Source organism: Nipponia nippon, unplaced genomic scaffold, assembly GCF_047370975.1.
Source record: "Nipponia nippon isolate SJK-2023a ecotype South Korea unplaced genomic scaffold, ASM4737097v1 scaffold_14, whole genome shotgun sequence".
Lineage (NCBI taxonomy): Eukaryota > Metazoa > Chordata > Aves > Pelecaniformes > Threskiornithidae > Nipponia > Nipponia nippon.
In genome coordinates, this window is record NW_028262330.1 from 14,449,957 (window position 1) to 14,470,901 (window position 20,945).

The following is a 20,945-nucleotide window of genomic DNA, read 5'->3' on the forward strand; positions in this document are numbered from 1 at the left end:
TAACCTATGTATATATTTCAAAAGGAAGTTGACAAAGTTCAACTTTTTCAGGTGGCACTCAGAAGAAATTCAATAAAACTAGGAAGAGTCTCACCAACGACTGTAATTGTATTTATTCTGAAGATCTTTCCACCAGAATGTCGAGAGAGGTTTCCCTAGACCTCAGACTTCAGAACTATCTGGCAAACTCAGTCTTTGGATCCACACAACAACTGTACATGGCACCAAACCTTCATAATGGAATTCATCCTACTCAAATTTATCTATCTGAAACTGGAAACTGGAAATGGGTAAACTATGAATTGTGAACATGGTTCTTGACCTGCTAAAAAGTATGTTTCCTTGAAGCTATCTCCTTTTCTCCTGCTCTAACCTTCTAATTTGTCCTATGCACATGTTCCTTCTTGCTAATTAGCATGAAACTCTCTAGGATCTTGGCTTGTCATTTATCGTCTTTATAACATCTAACTCTATGAGACTGATATTGTTGCTTAATAACTATGTTGGTGTTCCAAACAAAACTCTCTAGGAACCATGAATAAAAAAGGGGAACAAAAAAAATCATACATAAACCCCGAAGTTTATGTGGTGCCATTAACAGCATCATTGAAGACCAGAAGACTGGAAAACTAATGCTTACTAGTGCGAGTTACTCTTACTGATTCATTCACTGAATACTGAACACATTCATTTACTATCCGCTTTTAGTGAATATCAGTTTTTGTCATTATCCTCCATAACCAATATTTTTTTTTCAAAATGGCAGTGAGTACTAATTAAACGCAAAGTGTGGGTGGTCTCCAAGGAAAGCACTGGTCCCCTTTTCTTACTAACAAGATGCTCTCCATGAAGATGTTTGTGCTGACAATTTGCTTCATGTAAGTAGATGAACATTGGATGCAATAGCTTTCATTTCAGGAACAGCGAATGTTCATTCTACTTCTTGATTTATGCATACGTAAATCTGAGAATTCCTAGAAGTAGTTTAATGTAAAAGTACTAAAATGAACCTAGAAAATGTAACAAGTATTAATAGGTGCTGTATAATCTTAATATAATCTAGTAGTCAATACTTGTGTCAATTACTGTCAAGGGCTTCCAGAAAAATTAAGCAAGCAGGAAGCCAGTATTCTAAGGCACATTTTATTTAGTAACCTACCCTGTGTTCTCCAGTTTTGATCTGCTTATTCCCCAAGGGCCCACAAACAGGATAGGAACAACTGAAAAGAAAACGAGTCAATTACAGCCAAGATTGTGGAATGGTTTATACAAGACACACATATGTTCGTGTGTGGTGCAAAGACATATGTTTTTCACTCTTCCATTTAGAACTGTACAAAAATCAACCTGATCCTGGCTTTCCCCATTTTTAGTTCAAATACAAAATGAAATTTCATTGTATAGTTGAATCTTGCATTTTCAGACTGATATATACATATATATACACACATACACTGCTGATCTGTCCAAATCTTCTAAATTCTTGACCCTGAGAATTCAAAATAATTGGCACTTGAGGCGCCACAGACTACCTAAGGCACCAGTTATTAACATTCTTATTTGTTGAACCTTAAAGAGTTTTCAGTGGAGGCATGGAATGCTGTCTAGTTAATGAAAACAACTGACAAAGGCTTGTTTTCGTGGCTTACCTTTCCTGGACCCCTTAAAGATAATCCGTGGTCCCCATTCCCCTATTGTTGTCCCCCCTCCTAGAGATCATGGACTGCAGACTGAAAAAAAACCCTGATATAAAGGATTCCTACACTATTCCAGTGGTCTACAAATGTGCAGGCACAAGCTTCAATCACAAGCACAAGGCACGTGAGCTACAAAAGGCAGGCATTTGATTGGATTCTCAGCCCACAGGAGATTTTCTGGTGGATGTGGCAGAAAGGAAAGGAGATGTGGTTCACTGGGGCCAGAACAGGAACTATTCAGGATTCTGGGACACTAGCTAAGGTCATGGGGAGAGCTGGAGGGTGGCAATACAGGGAAAGGGCCAGAAGTAAAATAATCTCAGAGATAATAGACATCTGAGTGGGTAAAATGGGGAAAGAGATAGAGAGGATCTCACTTGGGTGGGAGATAGCATTTGTGCAATAAGTGAGTCTGAGAGAACAATCAGGACATGGACCACTTGTGAAGGGAGCTACACGTCCAAGGGAATATGAGGTTGTCCTGTGAGGAAAGATGATACCCGGGAGGATGAGGTGATGTTATCAAGTGCAGTGCCTGGACAGTAGCTGAGGAAGTGTGTCTGTCTCAGTAGGTGTAAGCATGGTTCACCCCTGCTGGCTCAGCAGCAGCAGTACTACAAATGTCTGTAAGATAGGTGCCAGATATCCCATCTTAGTAGTAATAAATATAAATAAGAAATTAAGTTAATTAGTGGGAAAAGGCCTTTAGGAAATCAGTGAATATGACACAGATATGAGAGAAATGGAGGGGACTGACAGGGAGATGATCATTATTATTTATACTCTTACACTAGTGAGCAAATTTCTTAACAGATTTGTCCTATTGCAGTTTGAAGAAGGAATAAAATGATTAACCCCTGTTCCAACGATCAAAGCAACAAATGGATTTAGAGAAGTGGGAAGAGTGAGGAAGTAATGAGACAACACTAACCAGCATGAAAGACAGTGGTTTTCGTGTGTCAGCAGCCTGTATGCTAATACAACCATATTAATATAGCACAAGAGATCTGTGAGAGGCAACAGAAAAATCAAGTCACAGATAGCAAGAAGGACCCTCTGAAGTGTAAAGTGCAGAAGAGGAGAAAGCCCAGAGGCTTGTCAATGGAGTGTGGTGTTATGCTTTGACAGAAACATTTAATAGATGAGGAAGGATGGGAATGAGTGTGAAAGTGAAGGAAAGTAGTTAACGTCTGATGAGGAAGAAGCAAAAAAGGAAAAGGAGGGATGCCAAAAATGGGATAGTATGTTCAAAACTGCAAGCCTGAAAAATAATCTTCACAGCAGCATAGTGAATGAATACAGGTAAGGATGCTGTAGGACGTAAGACAACTTCCAATGTGACTACATCTAGAGATACATGGAAGGATTAAGGTAATATTCCACTTCTCTTAAACATTGAAATAATTCACTCTTCAAAAGTACTTGTCTTCTTCCTTTGGTTCTAGAGAGAGTCTCGGTATTAGTTACCTATATTTAACCTTGTTAGATAAAATTAATCCCCTCCTACATTGGGTAGACTAAACTAAAGATTTAAGCACTACCTGATACTAAGAACCCACAGGAAGTCTGATATGAAAACACCACTCAAAGCACTCAATGAACATAGCATAAACCATACTGGGGGAGCAGAGGAGGGACAGAGGTTGGGAGATGGCATAAGAATGAAAAAATTAAGAATTCTGTTTTAATCATATGGAGCTTGACTTCATAGTTAAATAATCGGGAAAGTTTTATTTTTTTTAATGTTAACTGCTTGATTTCCCTGTAAACATAAAGAAGTTGGTCCAGAATACTTGGGACTCAACACTGACTGTGCAGAAAAGGATATAGGAATGTATTTTATCTTCTTTTTTATCAAGATCCTTTACCCAGAGAAACTAGACATGTTTTGGGACAAGACCAATTTTCTGAGACAATTCTAACTAGCAGATTTCTATCCGGGTACCAAAATGCATCATTTGAATATTCCAGTTACCGTTTTGTATTTGTCCTGACAAAAGATTATTATCCCCAGAGATGTTGCAATAAGTACCTAGATTTAGTCACCAAATCTGAGCTGTAATATACTGGCATATATGTACATATCCTTCTCAGCTTAAATGTGTGAGTGGATTTGGTGAAAAAGAATTCATATGTGGAATTTCACATCTGCCTTGGAAGCTGGAAGGACTGCATTTGAGTATCTAGTATTGACTTTGAGCTACCGTGTCCCAAATGATCAATGATTAGTTTCTTTAGGCTTTTCTTCTCTCTTCATCATAGGTATTAAATATTGATTTCCATCAAATTGTGTACTATGTTAACCTGATGAAGGTAAACTTCAACTTAGCTTGAAGATCAATACTTCTGTTTCAGATGTGAAAAAAATAACTGCTTTTTTCCAGTATACAATAAAACATGCCTTTCCCCATTGTACATGCTTCCTCAATTAAAAGCAATGATTTTTCCTGAAGCTCCTTTCTGATCTGATGTCAAAATATCAGGTTATGCTATACAATGAAATAATTTTGATTTAAACAATAGATCATCCTTTTTGTTTTACACATGAGAAATGAAACTTTCCTAAGGTTACAGCACTTGCTTTATATGCATGGACTGACATTTCTGAAAACATGTGTGTTCCCATTGCAAACACCTCTGTTTAATCCTTGTTCTGTACATTCAGCTCTTTCCATGTTATTAAATTGTTACCATGTTGATCAGTAGTGAAGTCTCTGCATTTATCATCTGGGCCTCAGAACTCCTCGGATTCTCAGGAGCCTAGACTAAAACAACCTGAATTTCTTAACTTCTGGAGATATGCTGGTTTTTATCTGGTCTTTAAAGAACTAAGAGGTGTGAGTTGATGAACAGTCTGTTAGAGTTCTTCTATTGTTACAGAAAGCTAGATAAAATCTTATTTTGGATTTAAATCTGTAAAACAAGAAGAAAAGAGCATGGGTATTCTTATTGTTAACAAAAGGGAAAAAATTGGCACAATGTCAACTGAGTTTTACAGTTATTTGTAACTAACTGATTTAATACTGCAAAATTAAATGTGCCACTGCCAAAATTACTGGGTTTGAGTACTTTTTTATTGATCTCTGATAACAATATTACACAGTGCACAAAGTGAAGCAATCTGTTGTACTGACATCTTCAGAACCGTGCATACAATACTATCTCACGTGTATTCAAAACATGGTTCAAATGCTGTAAGAAACAAAAGTCAGATATCTTTTAATCTTGTCAGTAGTAGTAACCACAAGCTATTTCTATAAAAGAGAGTTAAGGTTTCTGGGTTCTTTAATGGATCTTTATTCTTTCAGATCAGCTAGTTTTGCCCTAAATTATCTTGTGTACTTCAACAGGGTTTTCTATCATGCTTTTGAAACATTTTTCTCAGGTTTCTCCCTGTGTGGTATTTTAGATGCTTAAGTCCTGTTTTGGATCTTGCTTTAAGCATTGACATTTTTCTACAGCAATGATTCTTTGTTAATAAATTAATACAGTCATATTAGAAAAGCATGAAAAAGGGCCTTATCACTTAATTCTAGGCATTTCTCCAGTAGACTATTTTTTTAGATGCTATCCAATTCCCATTTCAAAATTCAAGAGGTAAGGTAGATGTCAAAGAGAAGTAAAGTGAATTGTCTTCATTCCCTGTGATTGTTACAGAGAGAGCCTGGTACAACTTTTAGTCAACTAAAACTGAACGACTTGAAGTACTGTCAAACTGACAGAGAGTTTGCCACAGCCTTGATAACAATAACCAAAATTTCCTTTAAACATGTAAATGTTGTAGCATTCCAGCTGTAATGATTATAATTTCATTGTCCTTACTCCATGAAAAATGCCTGAAATATGAGACCTGAATCATGCAGCATATCAGATTGTCCTCTAACTTAAAGAGCACTTTAGAACTTTAAGGTCGGTTACGAAGGTGAACATATAAAAGAAAATTTTTGATGCTTAGACATCTTTGCTATGTAGGTGCTCTATCACAAAGGAAGACAATGAAGTTGCCGATAGGACCATAATATTCAGTGATGACAGAAAATACAGCCAAATATAGTCAAATTTCTTCTTGTTCTGTGCACTAGGCTACTGTTTTCTTATGAAACAATTCACCAATTTCCTGTATCTGCAGGTCAAGCTGAACTGCAATGAATGTAACACTGCTGGTATACCTTTACTGACAATCAATGACTTCAAAACAAATAAACAAAAAAGAGTTCAGGTTTTTTCTTTCTTCACTACAAAGTATCCACCACTGACTCAAAAAAGTACCACAGAATCAAGAACTTGGAAATTGTTAAGTACTTACCCCATCCTATTACAATATATGTCTGTAGCAGTCGTCTTTCAGAGAGTACAACAGTTATCAGTAGCGTATGCAGATAAATTCCTTCTACTAATAGCCAAAAATAATTTGCTCCAACAAAGTAATGCATGAAAAACTGGGCAGTCCTGCAAATGACTACAATCTGTAGAAATGAGAGACCGGGAATCATTGTTAATATATAAAAGCTCTGACAAATCCTGGTTTTCTCTTGTTACTTTAGCAACCGTTTTAAAACTAGCACATATGGTTCAGTCACATATCTCACAAGACTCTCCTTGCTGCTTGGGAGAGGCTGGAGGGGAGTGCAACAATTTAAAGGCTTCTACATTGTCAGAGATTTTGAATGGAGGTGACAAGTAGGAAAAGAGTGACAGTGTAGGCTGGGGTATGTGTTCTTTGTGATCGATGTGATCGGCATATCAGACTTTTTATTGATGAGCTATTAAAATAATAGTCACCATTAACATCTTGCAGGTAATTTTGCTTTTTGACACGGGCAAACTATATTCATACAACATCATACAAATATAATTTATCCAGTGGTCGCAAATAAGAGATGTTGTTATTCCATTATCTAAACAAGTGTAAGAAAATTAGTACATTTTCCAAGTACAGAAAAGCCTTTAAACTATTTTTTTCTCTTAGTGTTCTTTCACGGCAAATACACTGTTTGATAACATTGTCTTAAAAGCAAGATTTGTGTGCACTGCATTGTGCTATGCATAGTGAGTGAATAAATACAGTGTTATGTAAGTGCCAAATAAATGCGTAGATTTCTTCCTAAAAACTACAGGTGTAAGTTGTTTTGCTTAATTGGATGTTTCTAAATATAACTATTGATTAATTGGTTGTTTCTATACAAGGCTTCATATAAAATCAATCTATTACTACTTATCAAATCAGAATTTTTTTCTTGATTACCCCAAGCTTTATCAGCAAAATTTCAGCATTCAAAGAGCAGCTAACAAACCCCTCAAAACTTGCCCCCATATGGCAAACTTCTGAAACTGTAACTGTTCACGGCCAGTAGCAGCACACTTTTACCATTAGCAATGAACTAACAAGTTACCTCAGGACTGAGGTATAATATCCATCCAGATTCGTCATTTGGTCTTTTGGAGTAAATATTGTAGTATACAGTGTCTTTTATAAGAACTGCTGTGGCGCGCAAGATAAAAGATGCAAATAAATTCATATGGATATAGTTTCTTGTGCAGTGAAGTTTTCTGTAGGAGAAAAAATAATGTATAAATCCTCTGGGATACATTTAATTTGCATAAATAAAAAAAAATACTGTTGTATTCATAGCGTTGCCATCAATGGATTTTTCTTAGGAATTGCTTTTATAATGCTTATTAGGAAAATACAGGTTATTTACATTGGAAGCTAAGCAATAAATTCAATTACATGAAAAGAAGAATGTGCATACTGGGGTCTGTACTTCTAAAATGCATGTAAATTGGTACTAACCTGAGTGAAGAAAGTATAAGGAGAGCTAATACAAGTGAGATAAGAGAAAAATAATATCCTATAGTGTACAACAGCTGTAATGTGGTAAGTAATTTATGTTCTTCTTCCTAGGAACAAAGAAGAAAAATGTATTAGACACGCAGGCAGGAGGGCAGAGCACAAACACAGCTCAGAAACTTTTGTGTCCAACTTCTTTGTGTTGCAAGGTAGCCAAGGGAGGTTTCTGACAGAGACACTTGCAGACAGCCTTAGTTCTTTTTAAATTCGAAGGCACTCAGTTCTCATTTCCAGATTGCTCCTGCACAAACACCATTCATAGTCTGATTTACAGCTAATCATTGCCATGATTACGTGCACCAAATGGATCATGGTGGTTTAATAACTGCAGAGATCAACTCACTCAACCTATACACACAAGTGCAATTACTAAGTGTGTGGCCTGGGGACGCAATTACAGATCAGTTGTGTCTGTACGGTTTTGAAAGTCAGCTCTGTCTAGAGTCATTGAAATAGACTGACTTCTGCCATGAGTTCAAAGAAAAAAATCAAAATTATTAAATTAGAGTTGTCTAGAATGTCTTTGAATGACGAATAAGACCTCAGAGGAGGAAGGGGGGCACTCATACTTTCTTTCCACTTTGCTTCATTTAACATTTCTTCTTGTTAAGTTTTTCCATTTAGCTGCTTATACCTACCTCTCATCTCTTCATATTGCTTTTCTAGCTTAAGGAAAGCTTCTCTACAGAAGGGACATAGAGGTACAGTATATGTGACTTTCATAATCCATATTTGGCCTGAAAAGATTTTCTTGAAACCTCTGTCTTTTCCTTGGTGATTCTGCTGTTTTCTTTGTGAATTGTCTTACTGCTCAACACTAAGGATTTTAGAACTGTCTTCCCACCAGTAGTTGTCTCTAATCAATTTATGCTAATGAGTACTATCTGGGTAGCACGGGTGAGCTCGGCCTGCTGGTAGAAACTCTCTTGGAGAGGGCGAAAGTGCCCAGGGAGAGCAACGTGGGTGCAGGAGATTCCCATAGCACAGCCATTAGTCACTCTGCTCCATGAAAATATTCAAACAGGCACGAACCTAATAAAAAGCATGAGTTATCATCTTGGCTGCGACAATTTTGCAACACCAAAGCAAATGAAATCAAGCTGATTTCTCCGATGTATGCAGATACTAGCTCTGTGCTATTTCTAACATCTTGAGGCTTTCCACTAAATATAACAAAACAGGTACAAACCCACATTTAGTGTTAGTAGGAAATCTGGTTAAAGCGTTCAGAGAAATCATCTGCTGTCACACAAGATGAATTAATGTGTCTCCCACCCACAAGTTTGCGATCCAGAATGGGCAACAAACCATGGAAAACTCTCAGTACTGAGGAATATTTTTCACACTTGTATAAATTAACTGTAAGTTTAGGAGTTCAGGTATCGTTATATAGAGAGTTTAGTAAAAACTTGGTAGTATGTGGGGATCCTGAACTAATAGTGTTTAATAAAGTAATCAATAAAGCAATGTTACTCAATAAAGTAATAAACAGTAACCGTGCTCACCCAATAAAGTATTAAAAAGTAAAAAATAATTCACAGTAATAGTGCTTACCTAAGAGACTTAATTTTGACATCAACTAAGCTGAACGCGATGGCAAAAGAAGTTACAAGAAGCTGAAAGCAGATAAGCTGCGTGCTGTACTGTTATCTGAAACTCTGCTGCATTCGTTGCATGTCATTGCTCAGTTGTGCAAGCAGGCGCCAGGATCAGATCCCTGTTTCACTGCTTGAACTGTCCTTTACCTTAAACTTAACTCAGGTGGTGGAATTGAGCTTGCTGAGGCCAACTGCCTTCTCTCAGAAAACACAAGCCAGGCTTTTTTGCAGATACAGAACAAGAGTGGGATTCCCAGCTTCACAAACCAGAACTGATCAGTAATTGTTTTCATTTTATCTTCGCTACAAAAAGCTGTGCGCTGTCGAGGTGAGAGTACCTAGTTTGCTCTGTATCCAGCTCAGGAAAGCCATTCCCCCCTGCTGACAAAGCCCAACGCTTGGGCTGCATGCTGTATCAGACCGGGAAGGATGGCATTTGCATTATGATGAATCCTCCAGTCTGTGAATAGCTAAATTTGAAAGGACCAGTTAACAGCTTATTAAATGCTAAAAGGCTCAGGAAGCAGCAGGGAATGAAGTTGTCTGGCCTTGGCAGACTACGGCGAATTGGGGCAGATGATGGGATGCTTTGAATTTAACTCATTTGCTTGTCAGGTTGCACTGTTTTTCAATTTTATTAGGAGAAATTCAGTACATGTGAACACTGGACTCTGAACAGAAAATAATCTGTGGCATCTAAAGCAGGAATCCTCCTCCTCCTTAATCTTTCCTCCTCCGCTTCTTCTAAATAAAATAACAGGTTTCCATTTGGTAATCCAAATGAAATCTGAACATCTTTTGCAGGTATTCAGTGGAAATGTTTTATCAGTTACTCAAGAAGGGATTAAGAAGATTAAAGTATTAAACCATAATATAAAACATACTTACATTTTTTTTTAAATTATTTTTCTCAGAACACTCTGAACTATCACGCCAAATGTCTGTGGAGTTTTCCTTTGTTTGCCAAGTCCCTTCATCCAAGCAGACTCTGTATACATTTCCTACACTTCCTGAAAGTAAACAGAGGTTTAGTCTGAAAGGTCAAAATAAAGATTTCATTTTTCATAAACATTTTAAAGATTTCTCCCTTACAGCACAGCAATAGGCACCACCCCAGCCCCACTCAAAAAAGGAATAAAAAACCCTTTTCTTTTGTCTTTGACAATATATTTGTCATATTTACATAGGACAAAGTAGGAATGTAACCTAGCAGAAATAAATTCCCAGAATGTACCTGGTATTTACAAAAGATACATAGTTACTGCATCCAAAAGAAAAGCCTACATCTCACTTTATTCCTTTTTCCTCATTAAACTCATAAGTTCCATCAAGTATGGGTAGAACATTGCCCAGGCTGTGCAGGCAAAATTGTAGGAGGAAGAGTATGGTTTGATTAGGGAATGATCTTTCTCTGAAACACCTGTGGCTGGTGGTTTTTTTACGTGCTTTGGGGCCTCATCAGCAGGTGGTGTGAACAGGTGAAGCTTTCTTGGTTTTCCCTCTATTGTCCAAGTTTATACTAATTAAGAATTTGCCCATGAGATCAGAAGAATGGTATGGGGACCCTGGCTGATGTTTGTTTGATGTTGTCCTTAACAACTGCCTTCCATTTATTTCTAATCAGACATGAGCTTTTTCATTCATTTTTGAATTAGGAAGTGTTTAGGCGTTGCAGCAACAACCAGAATATCTCGTTTCGCTCAGGATAACTGGAACTGAGAGAGCTGCTTTGGGAGCACAGTTTGCTGTGATGGAGGAGGAGCTCTGTGCGGAGACTAAACACTGAAAAAAATCTCAAGGCATCTATGAAATGTGATCAGAAATCTCGTTTCTAGACTACCCTAATTTTTCAGTGCTCAGGCTTGGCAATAATGACAAACCACAATAAATTTACTTCAAGTTTCCAAGCGTTTCTGGTCCAAGTCCATCGGTGCCTCAGAACAGACACAGCTATGCCTTGGAAATGGCACCAGGAATAGAAATGGGGACTACAAACAACCCTAACCCCAGTCCCACAAAATCTCTAGGACAAACAGACAGCTGGGCTGTCTCTAATGCCTCTTCTCCTACAGCGCTGAAGCATGGATGAGAATGCCAGATGATGCTGTAACACAGCAGCCCCACTGTGTTCCCCACTGTGAACACAATTAAAAGCTTCATAACCTGGTGCAATGTCTTACGTCTTGCTTTTGTAGAAATTTAGACAGAAAAAGAGAAAAAAAGAGTCTCCATTACATGGAGGGAAGGAAGATGCTTTTATGTTTATTATGAAGAACTGAATTTTTTCTAAATGGTTGGCAGAAGCAGTTGTTTGGGAGACTAGATAGAAGCTGGGTCTCTTTCTGTTTAGCAGGAGAAAAAAGAGCAAATTATGACATTACAGAACAAACCATGTGTGGGGTGGACTGGAGAAAGCTAGGATAAGCAGCCCATAGTAGTCTCCCATAAACTAGAGGACTCAGACACAATTGGTCTTTCCAAATGATATTAGAAACACAGCTAAGAAAGCCACGTGTGGCTATGAAAGGCTGTGTAGCAGGATTCAGAAATGTTAGCCTGCAGTTGTAGGAATGTCCTTTCATTTCTTTAAGAGAAAGGGGATGTGGTTTGCTTTTAGACAGTTTTGCTCCTGCAGATGTTATTCTTTTTCCCTTCCTGAGAGTCTCACTGCTCCACTCGCTTCAGGAAAAGGCTGCTTGGAAAGCTTGTTTTTTCACCACACCACTTGCTGGTGGTGTGGTGTGTCCTACTGGAGGGCTGACTGCTTGGACTGCTGCCTTGTTTGGGTATTCCAGCTTTCTGGGAGAGAGCTTCATGTCTGGGGTCAGTGGGGACCCCAGAAGTTGAACCTCAGAAGCTGCACCCCAAATCTGTTACTGCCAATAAAGGCCTGGCAGTAAGGTTACACGATCTTGGAAATGTTGCTTTATAGCAGACAATATGGAGCTGTAACAAGCATGGAGGGAGAAAAAGAGTAAATAATTAAACATCAACAACAATTTTGTGCCTCAATTCAGAAAAGAGGTGAAAAGAGATGAGTCAAGAAAGCCCTCATATACTTCAAAGTATAGTGGGACAAGAGAGACCAGCACCATCCGTCCTTTAGCTGGTTTCCCAGCATAAACTCGAAGGGAGGATACTACTTTCACATTACCGTTTTCCAACCATGGCAAATATGAAGGACAAGGAACAGAGACATTTCCTGGGGGTGAGTAAGGCCAGCAAACAAACTGATCAAATGTCCCATTACAATGTATTCCTGGGGAGAGAAGCAAATAGAAGCTTTACAAAAAGTTGTTCAGACAATGGACAATCATGAAAACCATTGTATACTGTTCCAGGTAACCAGCAAGCTACTCCAGAGTATTTACAAGATGTAGCAGATAAACTGTGCATTCACTGTGCAATGCTCAGTGCACAGTGCAGAAATGGCTGCTACCCTTCTTGCCTGGATCTACACAACAGCAGAAGATTTTACATACTTCATTATGAGATGAGGGTATTGCTCAAAATCATCCTGAGGCCTCTGTTGTCCCAAATGTAACAGACAGATTCCAGCCATGCTCTCACCCACTGTTTTTGGTACATGCCACAGACTTTTTGCTGGTAAATGGAAGATGTTCCACCTTTCATGACCCCTGTGACACCATTTCTCAGCTGAGACCACTGCCAGATTCTGGGGTAGTGACTCCTCTCAGTCTTTGGGCAATAGAGGTCAGGGAGCTGGTAATATCTCAGACCTTAGTTCAGTTTTAAGCTTCACAGGTATCACATCACTCACAGGACTTAAGGTTAAGATAAAACATTTGATAACGCAGAATTTAAATGGTGCAATCAGGTTACAGAAATATAAAATAAAATGCATTAATGGCTGCACTAGTCTCTTGGTTAGTTTCTGTCTGTCTTCTAGGATAAGATGAAGTTCTTCTCTCTTAACTTTAATCCTTTTGCCAATCCAAAGCTAGAAGAGTAAGTCCTGCTTTCTTTTCTGTGATATATAGCAATACTTTGAGAAACTTGCGTAGGAAGAATACAAGGAGCAACAAAGATAGCTATGTGCTATCTCACCACCATCTTTTCAGGGTGTTTCTGCTAAAATACACAGCACAGTATGTGCATTCATTACTAAGAATGTACCTTGTACCTTTGAGGCTGAACATGTGTGGCCCCATCTGCCTTATGACCTGTGTAGTTGTTAACATTTATAGCTGCATTTTTATTGTTCCTTTCCCTGATACCTGATCGAGGTTTGTTCAAGTGTGGATTGGGTAGGCTCCCAGGGGAAAAATATTTTTTTCTCCATTTCATGAAAACTGGAGTTCTGAGTCCCTGTAGTTCTCCTGATTGCCTGCTACAAACTGCTGCCCTCTAATATCTTGCCATGTGTCACTGCTTGTGGCCTCCTGGGTCATCTGGCTTAGTTCTAATTGCCACCAAAAGCCACCATTCTCTGCCTTCCCACCATAATACACTCTTCTTTTGCAGCATGCTAAGGGTTTCTGCACACCAGGTTTTCCCCACAGGTCATTGATCTCTAGCTTCTCACTACTGTTTTTCTTTCTTTCTTGTGAGCTTTAGTTGTAAGCTATCTTGCAGGTGTACTGGCTGGGCTGATCTGTGCTTTGCCTCCCTTGCTTTCCAGGAAAACTTTTGTCCCCTCTGCAGTCCTCATTACTCTGTCTTCTTGCCTCTCTGAGTGTAGTCACATAGTCTGTAATTTATGGCAGCTTCTTTGTCTGACCTTTCTGTGTTTTGTCCTTCCTTATTTCCCACAGCCAAAGTAAACAGAAAAAGACAAGAGAAGACAAGAGAAGAAGAGAAAAGAAGAGAAAAGAAGAAAAGCAAAGCAAAAAAGAAGAGAAAAGCAAAGAAAAAAAAAGAAAAGCAAAGCAAAGAAGCAAAAAGAAGAGAAAAGAAGAGAAAAGAAAGAGAAAAGAGAAACCAGTAAAGCATAGCATTTCGAAAACGTCAAAGGGCAACAAAAAACAAAACTCTGGGAGTGAGATCATATTTTTCTTAGTACTTGCATCCTACTACTAGAAAGCACATGCCTGGGGATGATCAGACTTCCTAGAAAGTGAATTTTACTGGAGGTAAGGGTAACTCAGCTTTATTATCATACTGGCCATACATGCTGTTCTGATGACGCCTCTGTCACAAATACATCTTTCTTTCTGAGAAAGTCTGCTTAACATTTCTACTGTGTATCTTCATTAGTACTTTTCTGACTTCTGGTCAGTCACCTTTGTAACTTTGAAGTCAGATAAACATCTACACAACATAGAAGAAAAACTTATATTGTCGGCATCTAGCAACAAGTATTATTTTATCATCACATAAAAATATAGCATGATGAAGTAAACGGTGAAGAACTAGATAACTGAATGCTTCAGCTGAGTGACACCCTGGCCCTTCCTGCATGTCCTTTTGGTCTACATGGTAACATCCTGCATGGTAACCAGAACAGTTAGTTGCTTGCTTCCAAGGGAACAATTCCAAAACCTGCCTACCTGGGTTTTTTGGGGACCTGAGGCAGCCCAGATGCATCACACTGCTGGCAGACATTTCATTATGTGCTCAAATTGACACTGTGTTGTACTAGAAGCATAACAGTTTTGACAGAGGTGACTGCCTGGTTTTCTTGCCTTGAACTGCTTAGGACTCAGAAATGATGTGCCATCCATGCAAATCCCTAAACTATGGAGATTCCCAGATTCTAAGTTCTCAGCATGGAAATGCATATTGGCAGAATTGCTTTAAACATTGTTGATGGTTTTCGCCTTTTGCATAGTAATGGCTAGAATACTCCAGGACATGATTCGTATAATCTTTATTACCCTCTTGTAAGCTGATGGAAACTGATTCCAGAACCAACATGTCCTCAGAGCGTGGAAAGCACAAGTTCCACACACCAGATTACTTCTGTTTTCATCCAGTGCCTGCCCATAAAAAATACATAAACATCACAGAAAAACGGGACTGGAACTCTTATTTTCCCCCAGCTGTCACTGCTGAATACATAGTGTGTCAACTTGAACAAGGGTTATCCTACCTCCTTCAGCACCACTAGTGGCCCAGTGGTTAGCATGCTTTACTGAAATAGCACAGAATCATAGAATAGCCCAGGTTGGAAGATACCTCAAAAGATCATCTGGTCCAATCTTTTGTGGGAAAGGGAGCCTAGATGAGATTATCTAGCACCCTGTTCAATTGCATCTTGAAAACCTCCAGTGATGGGGACTCCACCACATCCATGGGGAGGTTGTTGCCGTGAATGATCATTCTTCCTGTAAAAAAAGTTTTTCTTAGATCAAGAATGTCCTGGTTTTGGCTGGGAGAGAGTTAGTTTTCTTCCTAGTAGCTGGTATAGTGCTGTGTTTTGGATTTAGTATAAGAATAATGTTGATAACACACTGATGTTTTAGTTGTTGCTAAGTAGTGTTTATACTAGTCAAGGACTTTTCAGCTTCCCGTGCTCTACCAGGTGCACAAGAAGCTGGGAGGGAGCACAGCCAGGACGGCTGACTGAGACTGGCCAAAGGGCTATTCCATACCATATGATGTCATACTCAGTATAGAAACTGGGGGGAGCTGGCCAGGGGGCAGCGATTGCTGCTCAGGGACGGGCTGGGCATCGGTCAGCAGGTGGTGAGAAATTGCATTGTGCATCACTTGTTTTGTATATTCTTTTTATCATCATCGTTATTATTATTGTTAATATTATTCACTCTTCCTCTGCTCTCGTATTAAAACTGCCTTTATCTCAATCCATGGGTTTTACTTTTGTTGTTCCCAATTCTCTCGCCCATCCCACTGTGTTGTGGGGAGGGGTTAGCGACCAGCTGCGTGGTGCTTAGTTGCTGACTGGGGTTAAACCACAACAAGGAGAAACCTCTTCCAGTGCAACTTGTACTTGTTGCCCCTTGTTCTCTCCATGTGTCTGTTTGTGAAGAGAAGGCCCCCATCCTCTTTGTAGCAGCCTTTTACTTTGATGAGGTCCCTCCCTGCACCTTCTGTTCTCCAGGGTGAAAAGACCTAACTCCTTCAGTTTTTCCTTATAGGGTAGGTTCTCCAGCCCTTTGATCATCTCCATGGCCATCCTTCAGAACCTCTCCAGTCTACCCATGTCTTTTTGAATTTTGGGGACCAGAACTGGACACAGTACTCCACATGCGGCCTGAGAAGTGCTGAGTGCAGTCGGGTGATCAGTTCTCTGCTGGTAATGTCCCTGCAGCTGTAGCCCAGGATCCAATTTGCTTTTGCTGAGGCAGCAGTGCACTGCTGACTTATGTTTGGCGTGTTGTCCACCAGGACCCCCAGGTCCCTTTCAGCAAGGCCACACCCCAGCCATACACATCCTAGCATGTGCTGAGCTCTTTGGTTATGTCTTTGTTAAACTTCATACAGTTCTTGCTAGCCCACTCTTCCAGCCTGTCCAGGTCTCTCTGTAAGATGGCTCTGCCTTCTGACGCGTCCACCTCACCACCCCAGTTTGGCATCATCAGCAAACTTGGTGAGGGTGCTTTCAATGCCATTGTGCCCAGATCATTTATGAAGATGTTGAACATTTTTCGGCCTGGTATCGATCCCTAGGGGACCCCACTTGTGACAGGCTGCCAGCCTGAGTCGAAACCATTTTTCACCACTGTTTGAGTGTGGCCTGTTAGCCAGTTTGCTACCCATCTCACTACCCTCCATCCAACCTGTACCTTGCCAGCTTGCCTGGAGAAGGCTGTGGGAAGCAGAGTCAAATGCTTTGCTGAAGTCTCCCCATGTTGACAGCTGATGTTACCTTGTTGTAGAAGGTGATCAGGTTAGTCAGGCATGATTTGCTTTTGGTAAATCCGTGCTGGCTTTTCCCAATCACCTGCTTCATTTGATTAGTAACAGTTTCTAGGGGGACTTGTTCCATTACTTTCCCAGGGACTGAAGTAAGACTAAAAGACCTGTAGTTTCCTGGGTCCTCCTTTATTAGTGACTGGTTTCCATGCCCTGTTTAGTAATCAGCCTATGTTTTCTCTGTGCATCTGCTCACATATGATGTTGTTCTTGGCATCTTTAGACAATTTCAGTTCTAGAAGAGGCTTAGCTCCTGACAGCATCTCTGTACGCCCTAGCAAAGTTCTGGTAGTTCTCGATGGGTATTTGGCTGCCTTTGCATAGCTGGTATGCTGCTTTTTTGCTTTTAAGCACACTCAAAAGCTCAGGAAGAATGAGTGGGCATTTCCTGCCTCACGTATACTATGAAAGCTGAACAAAGTTCTTGATGGAGATGGGGGTCAGAAAGGAGAATGGTGTCTTGCTTTGTTTCCCCAGCTGTTACAGCTTCACAGCATAAGCTGAGGCAATTAGCTCATGCTGTTGCAGCTGCCAGGAGCTGCAGCTGCCTCTGGAGCAGGTCAGTGATAAAGGCTGGAGAGCATGAGGATTCATTCCTTTAGCATGCTGCCATGCCCAAGCAGAACTGCTTGTTTTCAGCAACTCCTAATTCAGTTGAAAGAAGATAAAGCCTGTTATTGAATGTGACCACAAAAAATAGTTTCCTTGAGTCACGGAGTATATCTTCCCTTTTGTTTTTCAAAGGCCTGTGAAAGTTAGAGATTTCAATATTTTGGGAAAAGCTTAAGGAACTTTAAAACAAAAAGTATTACATAATTTAGGCTTGAAAACCTCTCTTTTTTTTTTTTTTTTTCCCTGCTGTTTTAAAATCCCAGGTCAACGTTTTGGATTGATTTCCAACTTCTAAATGCATTTTGAATGATGACAAATACACACATTGATCTTAATCAGACCGTATGTGCTGGCTGACAAAGTTGCACACTACCATGTCATAAATGCGGATTTCTACCACTAACAAAGTGAGTCAGAGCTCATAATATCCTGGAGTCTCCCTGTGCATTTGATGAGGTGAGGTAGCTACCAAGCAAGATGACCATGAGTGTTAACACTTACACACAGGAGCAGAGACCTGCCTATAGCCAGTGAGTACACAACACAGAGCACAGTTTCACTGTTAATCTTTCCTTGGTGACTGCCGGCACATCTCTCCCAGCTGCTTCTTGAACTTCTCCAACTACTCAAACCAAACCTGTGTCAACCTTTCCTGAAGACAGACATCTAGCTGAGCAGAGTTTATACTTTTAAGAGTGAAATAATCACAGATTATAAGGTCCCCCTTTTGCCAAACAGCATAAAACTTAGAGCACTCAATCAGAGGTAGGAGGCATGGACTCAGTTCCTCCCTCTGCCACTTTTCAGGAGAAGATACTATCCTCTGAAGCTATGCTGCTCTTCAGCTAAGAGTCCAAAAGCTGTGGAGGCAGGAGAATAAATAAGGGACTTCAAGCTAATCGTTATAAGTGCCAGGTGAACATGGGGCAACCTGGTCTCACTGTCTTAGTTTATTAACCTAATGACTGTACCACAAAGTGCATAAGTAGTCCTGTGAGAAGAGGGCAGCTCCCCAGCTACCTTGACTAGGCAGAAACCATTTTCTGTCTTGCCTCATGTGTTTTGGGTTCTTGTCTGCCATGGCTCAGTTTCTGAAGTATAGAAATGGGAGACATCTTTTTCCTGGATGGTCTGTTCTCCTGTCGTTAGCATAATTTCCAGGTATATGGGTTTGACTTCCTTTAGACTGAAAAGGGAAGTGAAAACTGGTCTCCTTCATCCAAAGGACATGGCTCTTACCAATAATGGGTAGCAGCTACCTCTTGACCAGGCACTCAGTGCTGCACCATAGTGGTAGCTCCGCACTAGCTGTTCAATGGTTCGTTTCTGTATATGATCTGGTTTTACATATAGGAACATAATATGTTTCAGGACAAAGAGAGCCATTAACTTCATGATTGCATGTCTCGTTACAGCTGATTGTTCTACATTTAGAACTTCTAAACAGACACACACTTCTGCAAAGCAAGTAAAAGAATATTTGCATTTCATCAATGTTACTTAACATGTTGCTTTATTGTGCTGTTTGTTTCCTTACCAGTATCTACAGTTGATTCCTGCAGCATTTTCAAGCATTCTTGTCTATATTTCTTCCATCCAGTAGTGGTTTTTTCCAGCAGAGATCCTTTGGCCTGTGAGTGAAAATACTGAACATAAGGAAAATCAGTTAGAACCTTGTGGTCTTTTAGTGGCAAGTTTCTTTCCATTTAAGAAATTTAAGAAGAGAGGAGAGAAGAGGAGAGAGGAGAGGAGAATGGAGGAACGGTAGGTAAGCAGGGAGGTAAAGACAGACCCCTTCCTTCTCCAGGAAACTATTAGTGAAATTTCTTCAGTTGCTGTCTTTGCCTGAGCAAGAAGTGTATTACCATGCTGCTGTATTACCACAGAAATCTATTCAACTTGTATAAAGTTCCTTTTAAAAGATCCACACAGATATTTAATTGCTAGGATCTGTGAGGGTGCACCAAAACCATTGACATTTCATTCCTCCACTGTAGAAAATGGGTGCTTATCTTCACGAATTTTACAGTCTTTCCAGGCTTTTTACAGTTGCCTTATGCCAAGGTCAGCTAGTAGTTCTCATGTATTTATGTTTCTGCTAGATTAATTTAGGAATCTCATTGATGATAATATTGAGGGCTGTTTCTTTTTAGAGTATTTTTAAAGATAATCAAGCACACCTGGTTGAGTAGAACAGTAAAAAATTGAATAAAAGAGTAATGAATAAGTAAAACTATTTAGCTACTAACACCTTTTCCCCAGTACATTCTGTACTCCTGCCCAGCACTTTAAAGACCACTTCTTTCTCCAACAGCTGCAATTGTGCCATGGACATCTTTCTTTTCCTTATTTTTTTAAAAAAAACCATAATTGTAAATCTTCGTTCTACTTGCCCATCTGCACCAACTATGTTGCCCTTTTTGCCTGGACAGGGCACAGTTTTGCTGTCTTCTTGTGGCCGTAGAGGAGAAGAGTCTTTGCCCTCAAGATTCCTCATGTAATGAAATGGAGCATTACTTTTATCCATGCCAAAATTTTCTCTATATAAAACATCTCACATGAATGGATTTTTATGTCCTGAGCTTTTGTAGGTACATTTTGTTTGTTTGTTTTAGATATTTTCAAAGCTGGTTTTGCCTATGCTTTCCTGTTATAGTGATGACCCCAGAGGAGATAAAGAATTCCTTTAAATTCTGAAAAGCTAGATTTCTGGAAAGAATATGATCTGGAACAATTGCATTGATGTGATCTGTTTAGAAAGAAGAGAAATAAAAGCACTTCCAGAACAATCTCCCTTTTACTAGTGTAGCCTTGAAGACAGGCTCAACTTTGGACTTAGTTTAATGACAGCAGATTCTGTGGAGTCCCCTCTGGTGTCTGGAAACAACCATCCTATGATTACAAGACCTGCCTGCTCCTCTTGGCTGCTGCTATGCTGTGGGCTCCTGGCTCCTTGCTCTGGCTCTTTCTCTTTGCCTGCTCACCCAGTGCTGTGTTCTGGAAGTTTCTGTCCTCAAATGTGTTTTGCTGCTCCTAAAAGCAAGAACAATCCACCCTCAATCCACAGGGTCCTACTGGATCTATCACCCACTCTCTTCTTTTCTGGGTGAAGATAGGCTGAGAATACAAATGAAGCAAAAAAGTGTGTTGGTGTCTAACTGGCCACTTGCTCTGATGGACAAATTCTGGCAGGTTGTATGGGAGAGGACTGCTGCATTTATAAGATGTGGATGGCACTTTGGCCACAGAAACACACAGAAAAAACACAGAGATTGAGGGGATTGTCAGTGGTGTTCAAAAAGGGAAAGTGAGAAGAGGCTTAGGTGCCCTGCTTGGACGTGCTGACCT

The 20,945-nt window shown here is 39.8% G+C and overlaps 1 protein-coding gene across 2 annotated transcripts in view; it reads right to left on the bottom strand.

Moving 5' to 3' along the window:
- GLP2R (glucagon like peptide 2 receptor) overlaps positions 1-20,945 on the bottom strand; it is a 51,917-nt gene that overhangs the window by 21,308 nt on the left and 9,664 nt on the right. Inside the window, exons 3-9 of one of the 2 annotated variants that reach the window (XM_087750793.1) lie at positions 19,135-19,243; positions 12,301-12,405; positions 10,035-10,156; positions 7,492-7,598; positions 7,091-7,247; positions 6,004-6,163; positions 1,160-1,220 (exon numbers count right to left, since the gene is read on the bottom strand). In XM_087750793.1, the coding sequence (XP_087606919.1) occupies positions 1,160-1,220; positions 6,004-6,163; positions 7,091-7,247; positions 7,492-7,598; positions 10,035-10,156; positions 12,301-12,405; positions 19,135-19,243 (821 nt within the window). The remainder of the gene's footprint in view (positions 1-1,159; positions 1,221-6,003; positions 6,164-7,090; positions 7,248-7,491; positions 7,599-10,034; positions 10,157-12,300; positions 12,406-19,134; positions 19,244-20,945) is intronic. The other variant, XM_009472031.2, reaches the window with a different exon arrangement.